This window comes from Halichoerus grypus, chromosome X, assembly GCF_964656455.1.
Source record: "Halichoerus grypus chromosome X, mHalGry1.hap1.1, whole genome shotgun sequence".
Taxonomy (NCBI): Eukaryota; Metazoa; Chordata; class Mammalia; order Carnivora; family Phocidae; genus Halichoerus; species Halichoerus grypus.
In genome coordinates, this window is record NC_135727.1 from 73,830,428 (window position 1) to 73,843,998 (window position 13,571).

The 13,571-nt window shown below is 40.7% G+C and overlaps 1 protein-coding gene across 1 annotated transcript in view; it reads right to left on the reverse strand.

Moving 5' to 3' along the window:
• The window catches only part of AR (androgen receptor), a 182,429-nt gene that overhangs the window by 32,441 nt on the left and 136,417 nt on the right, over positions 1-13,571 (reverse strand). The window contains exon 3 of the mRNA XM_078065269.1: positions 3,810-3,926. Coding sequence (XP_077921395.1) covers positions 3,810-3,926 — 117 coding nt within the window. The remainder of the gene's footprint in view (positions 1-3,809; positions 3,927-13,571) is intronic.

The following is a 13,571-nucleotide window of genomic DNA, read 5'->3' on the forward strand; positions in this document are numbered from 1 at the left end:
CCGTGAAAAAGCCACAGTTAATTCACTAGAGGGAAGGTCCTTTTCTGGACAGTTATATTTCTAAGTATTTTCTTTACATTAAAAGTAGGCAAGAGGTTTAGATTCTTGAAGCAGGGGCACCTGGGTGGCTCAGTCGTTAGACATCTGCCTTCGGCTCGGGTCATGATCCCAGGGTCCTGGGATCGAGCCCCGCATCGGGCTCCCTGCTCCGCGGGAAGCCTGCTTCTCCCTCTCCCACTCCCCCTGCTTGTGTTCCCTCTCTCGCTGTCTCTCTCTCTGTCAAATAAATAAATAAAATCTTAAATAGATTCTTGAAGCAATTAGCAATGTGAAGCTTTTCAAAAGCAGCCAGAAATGAACGAGGTACAAAGAAAGGCCCATCCTTGTTGTGAATGGGCAGTTAATAGCCTGAAGGTAGTCTTTAAAGGACCCACCCAGAGAACCCAACCACCCTTGGAAAACACCAAGAAACACCAAGAGCTGCTAAGAAAAGAAGCAATGAACATGTAGATAAGCCTAGAAGGAGAAAGGAAAAGGCTATGTGTTTTAAATATCTCTGAGTTAAGGAGATCCCATCACCAAAGAGTAGATGGAACACTACAGAGAAAGCCTTGAGGCCTCAACACTAAGCAAGCATCAGCTACAGAGTGCCAGCTTCTTTAAGATCCAAGGTGATAACCCTTCTGCCCTCCACTCCCTCAATAATCTATACATCCAGTCTACTTTGAGAAACGTAATATATCTTACACAGGTGTAACCTGAGGCAGCTAAAATGATCAGGCAAGTCAAAACACTCACCTCTAGACAGCCTATACTTCTGAGGGCAGTGGAGATGTGATCCAAAAAAAGACCGATAGGCTTTTTCTGTGACCTTAGACCCAGAATCACAAAACGATTGTGCCAGAAAGGTCCTTGGTCAATCTCATTATCCCAGTTTTATGATGGGAAAACAGCCTCAGAGGGGAGAAGGGACTTGCTCAAGGCCACATTCCTCATTGCCATTTTAGAATATATTATACCATTTTGAGTTGAGTGATGGGAAGAATAAAACAAAATTATATGAATTCTCCTTCAGTGTGATCAGAATGTCTATGCTAAACCCAAATCTTATGAAAAGGGAAGTCTATTGCTCAAGTATTTAGAAGGGCCACTCTACATTTATGTTTTCTTTCTTTTTCCCATTTTTTGAGTAGAGGTGTAGTGTACACTGAATTTGCAAGTTAACCATAAACTTGAGAAGGGTTTGCAGCAGGGAATCAAGGAATGTGAAGGTAAGTTTATGCAGATGGAAAGGTTTGTTTTTCAAACAATGGTGTTTAAATGGGTAAACACTTGGGATGTTACTGACATGGTACTTGAACATAATATATGACTCCCTTAACGACGAATTGGCTTCCAAACAGGATTTTGATGGTACTTTTAGTTTGAGGCGATCAAGCGTGATTTCTGCTGATGTTCTCTCTGCCTGTTGGAATTGTTACATATTATAGGGCATGCCAAGTGACTCAGGGTAAAAGCCAACTGGGAAGTGCTCACCATCTAAATTACTAGTGACCTCACTGTCATAGTAAGCCCTCACATTTGTCTAAGCACATTGTCAAAACCAAGGATGTTCACGTTCATCACGTTCATGTCACAGAATGATACCACTAGATTACAGATGAAGAAATTGAGGCTTAGAGGGGCACAGTAAATAATGGAGCTGGACCTTTAGCTTAGGTCTGCCTGACTCCAAAGGCAAGACCACATACACAATATCAAGAATCCTTGTATCTTGTAGACCTTTCTTCAAGTTTGCCAGCCTGAGCTCTATTGCCTAGTATGGTGCCTTTGTATACAATTGACACTCAATAACTATCACAGGAAAAGATCTGCAACGAAAGCCATTCACAGCACTTCTTACCTTCTTTTCCTTATGTTGGGACCAAGCCCATTTCAAATGTGAGCACTCTATCCAATAAATCAATTTGAAAACTTAGTGTACCGCTCTCTCCATGAAATTAATTCACAGATTTATGCCTCACTGATATAGGGAGTAGTGAAATTACTCCTTTTCAAAAGAGGTTCACTATAATCATGTCACGGACTGTTTTATAATGGAGGATGTTGGCTGAAACATGAAACTAATTTTAAGATTTGGACCCAAACTTTAGGAGAACTTTTGTTACCATTAAATTTCACCTGTGTCAAAGCAAGCTTACAATTCATAGCAGCAGATGAAAAACCAAGGGGTTCTCTACCTGGGAGCCTCCATCTCTTACACACCATTCACAGAGGGCTAAAAAATTGAGAGCTGAGTGTATCAGAACTCTCACCATAGGGCTGCAGCATTCATATGAAGAAAACTTCCTCTTATCACTCCCTTTGTCACCCTTCCTGGCTTTCCTTCCACACTTCTCCACCCCAGTCCTGCTTCTTCCTCCCCACTGTAGACCACAGTTGTAGGATTTCTCTGGAGTATACCAAGCAAATAAGAACAAAGTTGGTCTTTCTCCGGTATTTGAGTCTCATTTAATGCGGCTGCCTGGAAAACTCACAAGAGCATCTGCCTGCGATGTCTGCGAGTACTAGACACTACTTGAGATGGTTCTGTTGCAACTGTCTCAAATTGACCCTGAGTCAATTCATTTGTAGTACTTTGGTCTGTTTAAAGACTATTGTTGCCCTGTAAGGGGGGGGGAGGATACAGTTACCAACGTGAAGACCCACACAGAGAAAACAAGTTGGTCTCTATAACCATGTACATAGGCAGACAAGGTATTGAGCACCTTGCAGAGAGCCAGAGATGGACAAGGGCTCTAAATGAGCCTTGAGAGGGGGAAGGAAAATGGCAGGATTCTAAGAACTTGGGTTTTCCAGGCTGATAATGAATAATCAGGTAGGAAGCTATAGTATCAGGCGTTCGGAAAAGAGCTTGCTTTTCTTCAAGTTCCATTTCCAAATCCAAGTAGACTAATGAGCTTGCTTTTTTTCATGAAAGGTGCTTCTTTCTCGAAGCAGCAGGCAGCGGGGAGTACCCCCTGCCACTGAGCAGTTGTAAACATGAAGAAATGAGGGATTTGGAGGGGGAAAATAGAAGTGTAAGCCAAGCCTTTCTGGAATGGTGACAGTGCTCACAGTAGACACAGACTAGGGGACAGAGAGCCTTATGATGAACGGCTGCACTTGAAAAAGCTCTATCTTCCTTCTGTCAAGCTACTGTGCTACGAGAAAATGCTTTTGGAAGTTATCAATAGATTTGCAAATAATGGGAAATGATTAAAAGGCCTGCTCAACCCTGGGAGATACGGGATAGGAAACTGGTTCTGCTTGGCAACCTTAGTCACAGGCTCCAAAGAGAAGCGGCTTTTCATTCCAGGTGGCCAGCCCTACAATATAGGGGTAGTTAACTGAGAATATTCCTGGGTATTCAGGGCCAGCCTGTGCCTGGGTCATTCTGCACCTGTGATTATTCTGGATTCTGCAGTTCTCTCATCCTGCTCATCATGCAACAACATAGGGCCAGTATTGCTGTGTCCCCTGGGGAATCCTTCATAATCACCTCCACACTCACTGACCCCCGGTGGGTCCTGATCCCTGCTTCACACCTCCTGTTCCTATGCTGAGCCCCAGACTGGGGTGTGACATGGTTAAGGATAAAGAAAGGCACCAGCTGGCTGATGGCCACGTTGCGGATGAAGGAGTCAGTTTGCATCTAGAGTAGAGCTGGCCACCTCAGAAGCACCCAAGAGGAAAATCTGGTTTAAAGAGAGAATGAGAGAATGAGGGAGGGAGAGGAAGAAAAAGAAAAAGGAAGAGAAGTATCATACCTCCCAGAGTCATCCCTGCTTCATAGCATTTCCGGAGGCGACAAGATGGACAATTTTTCCTTCGGAATTTATCGATGGTGCAATCATTTCTGCTGGCACACAGGTACTTCTGTTTCCCTGGGAGAACAAACAGAACAGTAGATGCCCCATTAATGCATTTCCAGAGTCTCTCTCCTTTAGTATTTCTAGGCAGAAAGGGCATAAGGATATATCTTGCCGGATGAGAGAAGTGGACAGAGAATGGCCCTAAACAATTTGATCACACAGAATCACACAGCCTGGTTTAATTCGATGCTGTATTGTTTGGTTTTCATAGGTGTTTTTGTAGGGATGAACAATTGAGGTCCTGCTGATACTTCCTTTATGACAAGGACTACTCACTGGTTTATAAAAATAAAGATGTTCTACCTTTACTAAAAGCTAAGAATGGGACACCTGGGAGGTTCAGTCAGTTAAGCGTCTGCCTTCGGCTCGGGTCATGATCCCAGAGTCCTGGGATCGAGCCCCGCATCGGGCTCCCTGCTCAGCGGGGAGGGAGCCCGCTTCTCCGTCTGCCTGCCTCTCCCCCTGCTTGTGCTCTCTCCCTCCCTCTCTCCCTCTCTCTGTGACAAAAAAAATAAAATCTTAAAAAAAAAAAAAAAAGCTAAGAACGTCCATGGGAAAGTGATCAATGGCAGAAATTATCACTCCTTTAGCATGACACAGCAGAGACTTGGACTTAGGCAATGCTTCTACGTCCTGACCCCTGCAGTCATTCAAAGGATCATACTCAAGCTAATACAGTGCTTTATTTCATAATAATAATACAGGTAAAACTTCTATAAAAGAGAACTCCATGAGATTTCTAATTGTCTTTAAATGGATAGTGATCATATCCCCAATCCTGCAGTTTATAAAAATCAGAGATAAAGCTCACTCTTTGTGAAGTGAATCACAACAAGTGAGAGGAAGTCCTTTGAAGCCAGCAGAAGAAAAACACTTGCTGTCCTGCTCATCGGGAGTTGTCACAGATACACAGAAACATGCTCACACACATGCACAGACCCAGAGAGCCTCAGGATCACAGCTGTTCAAAGAAAGACATGGAGGGCCACTCAAAAGCACATATTTTACTCAATATTTTGCCTCCTCGCTCCTAACATAGGCCTGGCATACAGCAGGCCCTCAAGAAACACTGAATGAATACACAAGTGGAACAGGGAGATCCACAGGCACACAGAGTCACCAGCAGAAATAGAGATACATACCCTGCTGCTCTGAAACATGCAGAACTTCTCATGCTTGGAGCCCTGTGACAGCCTGAGCTCGTGCATCCCCTCACTCCACCCCTTTCTTTATCCAAGTCCCTCTTATTTACTGCTGCGCTTTAGTTTATGGGAGAGACTGGGATTTTAGGGAGGCTTCTTTTGGCAGAGGAGGCATGTTTGTGGTAGGGAAAAGGAAGAAAAATTGAAAAGCAATTGCTATTTGATAGCAGGGAGAAAAACACATAAATTCAGCTATAGCTTGTCTCTTCTCTCCCTGTTCAACCTAAAATGTATAGATCAGGCACAGAAAACACATGTATTATAGTAGGTTTTTTTATGTAGGAGATTCAGTAGTAGCCAGGTCAGCAAGACCTTTGTTTTTCTTCTTTCCTCCTTCCCCCTCTTCCTCCCTCCCTCCCTTCCTCTTTCCCTGCCCCTTTCCTCTCTTATTACCTTCCCTTTGTCAAAAGATTCCAAAATGCTGGGCTTGAAGGGACTGTTAAAAACCACCCCAGTACAATCCTTTCATTCCAAGGATGAGTTCTGGGAAGGTGACTTGCCTGAAGAACACTCAACTGGAGGCCCACGAAGGAAGAATCTCACTATTTAATAGGTACCTACTATGAACCAAGCCTGTGTTGGCAAGTTTACATATGCCATTTAAATGAATAACCTCAGCCGCGTTTTGAGGTAGATACTACCATTACTTTTACTTAACAGATGAGAAAACTAAGGCCTCTAAGCCAGTACTCTTTCTACCATACCACAGGATTTTATTTGTATAAACAGAACACATAATTTACTAACAGCCTTTTTTTTTTTAAATAGGCTCCACGCCCAGCATAGAGCCCAATGTGGGGCTCAAACTCATGACGCTGAGATCAAGACCTGAGCTGAGATCAAGAGTTGGACACTTAACCAACTGAGTCACCCAGGCGCCCCACTAACAGCCTTGTCCTGCTGCAAACTGAGGATTGTTATATGCACGGAAAGGACGGCGTTAGGAGTGCCATTCAGTCTTTGAGTATCAACTCCTAGAAAGGAGGCCCTGTATCCAATTCCAGTGGGTTCACGTCCAGTGCCATGGGTGTTCTAGAACAGGGACATCCCCACAGTTTTTGTGCTGCTGCAACCCTCAGAACTAGTTTTCACGTTAATTAGTAAAATAGGGTCATTATGAATACTTCTTTGAAGAATCTCTTCTTCCACAGGAAAATACTAGCTCCTGAACCCAAGTTTGCAAAGGAATGGTTGCAGAGCCACTGGATTAGGGCTCCCAGAGGAGTTCTAGATTCCACTGCTAAAAGTAAACCACCCTCTGAATGAGGAAGGTTACAGTGGAAATGAAAACATGTTTTTCAATTTGGACCATCTCTCTAGCTATAGTTCATACTTGGTCCCAGAGTGTCTCTTGGCCTAAAACAACATGACCTAAAACACAGATAACCTTTACAATTAACCCAGGAATAAGTGCAAAGCCCACTGCAACCAATACCATTGTGCATTTATTTAACTTACTGAGCATTTATTATGGGCAGGGTTTTGTACTAGCTGTTGAGGATACAGAGGAAAATCTCTGCTGAAGAAAAATGTTTAAGTCCCAGATAACAGAGAGAGCACTAGGCTGGAAATCACAAGACTTGAATCCTTGTTCAGTCTTATTACTAACTCACTATATGACCTTGGACAAGTCCTTTATCTTCTCTGGGCTCCATTGATAATATGTAATGCTCGAACTGGAAAAATCACTAAAATCTTTTCCAGCTCAAAGAATCTTTATTTTATTACTTTATTTTAATTCCAGTGTAGTTAACATACAGTGCTATATTAGTTTCAGCTGTACAATACAATTCAACAATTCCATATCCAGCTCAAGGAGTCTTAAAGGATATCTGGATTTTATCCATAATATATTTGTGGAGTCTTTCATATAAAGGTCACAAGTATTATCCATAAGCAAGACATTACCAAAATAATGGTCTCTTGTCCCTCAACTCTCTCCTTTTAGGATAGCAACTTACTGTAACATTGCCTCTTATATCTGCAGTTATTCAGTCTTTTCTCTTTGTTTTCTAAAGTCCTTCAAAAAACCAAGGCACTTAACAGTATTGGAGAGGCAGTGTTATTGCAAGCCATATGCAACATATGTATAAATAACATGTTTATTCACATATGTGGACTCATGTATGTGTGAATGCACCTGTGTGTGGGTGTACACCCACAATAGGGTTCCTGAATTATCTTTGTATATATGTGTATGTGTGAGCACATAAAGTATATAACATATTAAGTCATATAAATGCATACATATGACATGTGTGTTTCTTTGAAGCAGAATAGTGACGTTAAAGTTTTAAATGACACTTAATAGTGACCGAAGTGGTCGGGGGTCCCAAAGATGGATATGGAAGGAATCTCCTAAAAATGGAACTGTGACTCATCTGCACAGTTTGGATTAGGAACAAAAACAGGGGATGGACTACCCTCTCAAGGTTGCTTCCAATCCACTTCTCCCGCCTGAATTACCAACTTCCCCAAATGATGGCAGAGCCAATGTACAATCACTGGGTTGCTATTACTTCTCTATTTATTCTACTTCTCCAATATGGCTGAAGTTGTCAGCATTCTTAATTATAACAGTGGATTAAAATATAATACATAGGGGCTCCTGGGTGGCTCAGTTGGTTAAGCGACTGCCTTCAGCTCAGGTCATGATCCTGGAGTCCTGGGATCGAATCCCGCACTGGGCTCCCTGCTCAGCGGGGAGTCTGCTTCTCCCTCTGACCCTCCCCCTCTCATGCTCTCTCTCTCTCTCTCATTCTCTTTCTCAAATAAATAAATAAAATCTTAAAAAAAATAAAAACATAAAATATAATACATAATAATATATATTATACATACTTACCTTTATATAATAACTATAAAACATATAATATATAGTAATAAATGAAAACATAAAATACAATAACATAAGATTAAAAATGTCTCCCATTTGATTAGCTTACAAAAGTTAATATCAATCTTGTACAGAGTAGTATAGTAGGGATTATTGTATACCCCATTATATAACTGAAGAAAATGATGCTCACTAAGATGAAACTGACCTGCCCGGCATCACACTGTCAGTGTGCTACAAATCACAGTCCATAAGGCTATGAATCTCACAGATTGGAAAGAATTTTAAACAGTATTTGGTCACAATACACCCACTCCTCTGTACAAGGCTTGAATCCCCTCTGCAACATCCCTGTAAAGGGTTGCCACACCTTTTGTGAATTGCAGCCCATTCCATTTCTGGACTCTGTTATAAGGCTATTCCTTCCAGGAAACTCAGTATTTGTCTCCTTGGAGCTCTGACCCATTGGGTCTAATTAGAACTACATCATCTTTGGACTGTAAGGGACATTAAAAGCCTTATAACAAAATGCCCCAATGTGATGCCTGACTCTTCATTTATGAAAATGGACACGAAGTATTGAAATGACATGTCCCAAGCCATAGGAAGTTGGTGATAGAGCTAGAGAAAAATCTGGCACCTGCATCCAATGGAGATGTAGTGTGGGTGAGTGTAGCCTCAAGACAGAGAACTCTGTGGGTGTTGAGGATCTTTGTTCATTGTCTAGCAAGTATATGGCCCTGTGAATGCCTTCTCAGTGTTCAGCTGGAAGAAGTATAAGTGTATAAGATACGTATATAAGTGTAAGTATAAGATCTGGGCCTGCCTGCTCCAAGGTAGTCTTAGAAAGTCCTCTGTTGCCATGCAGTAGCCTAGGTGACTGAATAATTAACACAGACAACACAAACTCCTCTCCATCTCTCCCTCCTCAGATTCTGCAAATATTATACCTAGCTCTTTGACACTGCTGACCTTCAATAGCAAGCTTATATCAACAACCTATAACCAGTCTCACAAAAAATGTCATGGTGAAAATTTTGGCAAAATACAAAAATCCCCTTTCACGTTGAAGGAGGTAAGTCTACACTCTAGAATTGCAGACAGGTTGCACATTTAATGCTTGATAAATCTCTTATTAGAACAGCTGCAAACCCTTGACTACCATGAATGGTCACATAATGGGATAGCATGAGGTCCTCTGTATGCCAGCTGGCTCTGAAATCCCTGACTGCCTGATGGTGTTCTTCATGTTTCTTCATGGTCCTATTCTTCCCTCAGAAAGCTTAAGTATGATCCAAAACTCCAGCAGGAACAGAGGTCATGAGACTAACTTCAGATATTTTCTCCACAGACTTTCCATTTCATTGTTTTTTGGGGTTTTTTTGGTCATCCCCATTGGTGCTGCCACGCAGTATGAGTTGAGGCCAATGTTTGACTAGGCTTCCTTCAATATGTTCATTCTGAAAAATCCTACTTAAAGCAGATCAGGTAAGGCAGGAGAGTTACCCACCACCTGCAGTAGCATATCATGCAAATGAGAGGACTGAATCATCATGTTCACCATGAAGCTATAGAAAAGACTGAAGAACATAGGACTTCTCATACTTTATAACTAGAGTGTGAATGCAAGACTTATATGAACGAAAAAAAAATACTGAAGAATGTAAGAGAAGACCTGAATCAAATGGAAAGATGTACAGTATTCCTGGATGGGAAGATATAATATTGTAAAGATGTTGGTTCCCTTCTCCCCAGTGAAATCTACAAATTTAAAACAACCCAAACAAATCTTGACCAAACAACCTCAAAGTTTACCTGAAGGAGTAAAATGGGTGATATTGCCAAGATATTTTTGAAAAAATTTCCTATCAAACATTTAAAGTATTATAATGCCATAATAATTACAGCAGTTTGATAATGGCTCCAGTATAGATTTGATCAGTGGAAGAGACCAGAAAAGACAGAAACAGACTCCATATATATACTATGTTATTCTAAATCAGTGAAGAAAGGATGACTTATTCATTAAATGGTGTCAGAACAATTGGTAGATCATTTGGGAAAGTGAAAAAACTTAAATTACTAGTTGAAACCAAAATAAACTCCATATGAATTAAAGATGTCAATGGAAAAAAAAAAACGAAAGGAAAGCATCAAAGTACTGTTAGGAAATACAGGGTTTTTAAATTATTTTTAAAGGTAGAAAAAGGCTTTTTAAAGAATGGCAATACAGAAACGTAAGTGAACATTTTGATAGACTTGACTAGAAAACATTTAAACTTTCTTATAAAACTTAAAGACAACCACAAACTAAGGAAAACACGTTGACATCAAGCACGTAAAAGTGGTGGTCAATTCCCTTGATATATAAAGATGATCTGTGCAATAGAAAAATGGACAACAGACATGAAAAATAAATTAAAAGAGGAAATATAAATGAACAATAAATATATTAAAATTGTTGAACTTCAATTTCACTAGAAATCATAGAAATACAAATTAAATAAGATGTCTTTTTCATAAGTCAGACTGGCAAAGATTAAATACCAAATATTGGCAAAGAGGTATTACTCGTAGGAGTATAAACTTTTAGAGAGCAATTTTGCAACATATCCAAAAAAATTAAATACACAGAACCTTTAACCAGAAATTCCATTTCTTGGAATCTTTTTATAAGAAAACAATTATTTAAGTACAAAAAAGTTCAATATAGCACTATGTAAATAGGGAATATTGGGAAAATGTAAATGTCCAACATTAAGGGGACGGTTAAATTATTCCATTTTTATGCAGTAGGATGCTGTACAGTCATTTCTTTTTAACTCGGAAAGGTGTTCACAATATTCTGTTTTGTTAAAACAACGACAAAAATGAAGTTACCAAACAACATATTTTATTGAATCCCACCTTTAATACCTAAGGCTTTAGAGCACATTTATTCAAGTTTTTTTTTTCTACTGCAGTGAAACTTTTTTTATAAGTGAAATATTACATAGAGACCCCATATATAGAAAACAGATGAAATTAAACCTAATCTGCCTGAAGTAGGCATAGGAAACTTAGAACTCGTCCGGCCACACCTCTCCCTGTCTCCCCTTCTCTGCAGCCTTAGCATTGTGGTATGCCTTAGAGAAACTCTGTAGGAGTCCCCAGGGCTTTGTGGAAAAGCTAAGACCTACTGATTTAACCCAAACCCCATCTCTCCTATTTTATGGATTAAGAAACTGAGACTCAGAGAATGGGGGCAGGGGGGAACCTTGCTTAAGGCTATACAGCATGAGTCAAGGTCAAAACAGGGACAAGAATCCAGGCCTTATTATTCATAATCCAGCAGTCTAGTGGTATTCTCATATGAGACAATACATGTGAAAATAACATAAAAAGCATAAAGCATTATACAGATCTTATCTATATTATTTATTTAAATAATAAACTCCTTGGATGTCAGAAAGGCAAGGGCCTCTGCAGAGATTATCTAATCCAACGTTCTCATTTTACAAATGGGGAAACTGAGATCCAGAAAGCAGAATGGACAAGACTAAGATTAAATAATCGGTCAGTGACAGTGATGGGATTAAAACTCAAGTCTCTTGCCCACTATGTTCTCTGCACATTTGCTTTATTATTTCAAAATAATTTTCATATTCATTATACTGCTGAGCCTTTCTTCAAAGGAGGGAAGGTACAGACAATTACCCTCAATTTATATATGAGGAAACCCAAGATACAGAGTGCTTACTGATACCAAAGAATATAGCTCAGTTTCAATCCAGGGTGCATATGCTTTCTATTTAACCACTATAACCGAACAAATATCTTCTTTGCTTCTATCCTGACTTATGTGACCTGAATGCTACAACTACCTATACTGCCTATTCAAAGTGTGAAGGATGAGTAAAACTTGACTTCTTGGGCAAGAGCAATAAAAGGAAAGGGGGGATCCCACTGTGCTTTGATTGGGTACTATTCAAACGGCCTTCAAAGATGTTACTTCATTTAATTCTTGTCAAAACTCTTCCAGGTAACTACTATTCCTATTTTAGAATTGAGGAAACTAAGTCTCAGAGATGCTGAATGACTCACCTACAGTCACCAGTTAGTAAGTGGCAGAAGCAGGATCAGAAACCAGGTCTGTATGACCTGCGATGTTGATGTTTGCCCTTATCAATGTGTTATCTCTTCTCAAACGGGTCCTGACACTACGCTTCAAAGACAGAGGCAGGGCAGAACAGTCAAAGAGTACAGAGGAGGAAAGAGGAAGACCTGAGGATTAGCCCTTCTGTTTCACTGAATCACTATGTGACCTGGTGTGTTATCTCTACTTCTCTCTTGACCTTGGTTCCCTTAATTTAGAAAGGAGTGTGGTAGGCACTAAGAAAATAGTAGTAACCTAAGGAAGGTGGATTCAGAAGTCTTTTACTCACACTGGAATTTCTGATGGGTGTCTCAGAGTTCTCCTGAGTGTGATTCAAGGAGGTCTCTAAGGGCTTCCCCTGAAAAACAACACTACTCGATAGAAAAAAGGAGCTAAGCGCCTCTCCCCGAGTGTCCTACATGGACTGGAACAAGTCCAAGGCCTGTTTAGGGTCATGCACCCTACGGATGTAACTTTTTCTGGAGCCAAGACAACCTAGAACCTCTGGCCTAATTGTCCAAGGAGTCCTCTTCTTTGAAATGCAATTCCAAGCATTGTTGATTCCTAGTAAATTTTTCCCCAAGATACTGCTTTTGGGCCTATGGAACAGGCTAGACAACACCAGGCACACAGTCTATACCCTGGCAAAAGGAAGTTCTTCTGTGAAAAGGGCTTAAAAGATAGCAGAGTCCCTTTGATTCCATGGATGTGACCGTTTCCCCACCTGTCCTACCCACCCAGAAACACAGGTATCAGTTAATCCAGTACGACAGATGGGCTCTCAGCTAATGCTTTACTGGGAGGCTTTTTAAGAGTGTTTATAAATAATGAAAATAATTCTTACTTCTTTTGACCTAATGGTTAACTCTAGTGAGAGGGGACAGGGATCAAGCCCAGATCCATCTTCCTTGCTTTCAGTACCTTCCACAATCTGACCTAAGCTCCACAAAATGAAAATGTAAAGACCACTGGACTGACAATCAGAAGAGCAGGTGTCAGGGCACCTGGGTGGCTTAGTTGGTTGAGCGTCCCACTCTTGATTTCAGCTCAGGTCATGATCTCAGGGTCCTGGGATCGAGCCCTGTGTAGGGCTTCACACTGAGCACGGAGTCTACCGTCCCTCTCCCTCTGCTCCTCCCTCTGCTTTCTCTCGCTCAATAAATAAATAAATAAATAAATAAATAAATAAATAAATAAAATCTTAAAAAAAAAAAGACAGCAGGTGTCAAAGCCCAGCTCCAATTGCCCTCATTAAGTCTGAGCCTTGATTTCTCACCTAAAAAATGAGGATAACCATAATGGCATCATCTACTTCATAAAGTTATACAAAACAAATGGTACAGAATACATGTGCAAGTGATCTGTAAAAGGAAGAACATTAGAAGACTTACAGGTAATGTTACTGAACTTATCTTGTCTTCTATTTCCCTCCATCAGCAACCATCTTCTGGCCATGCTGCTCTCTTCATTGGTCCCTGTGCTGG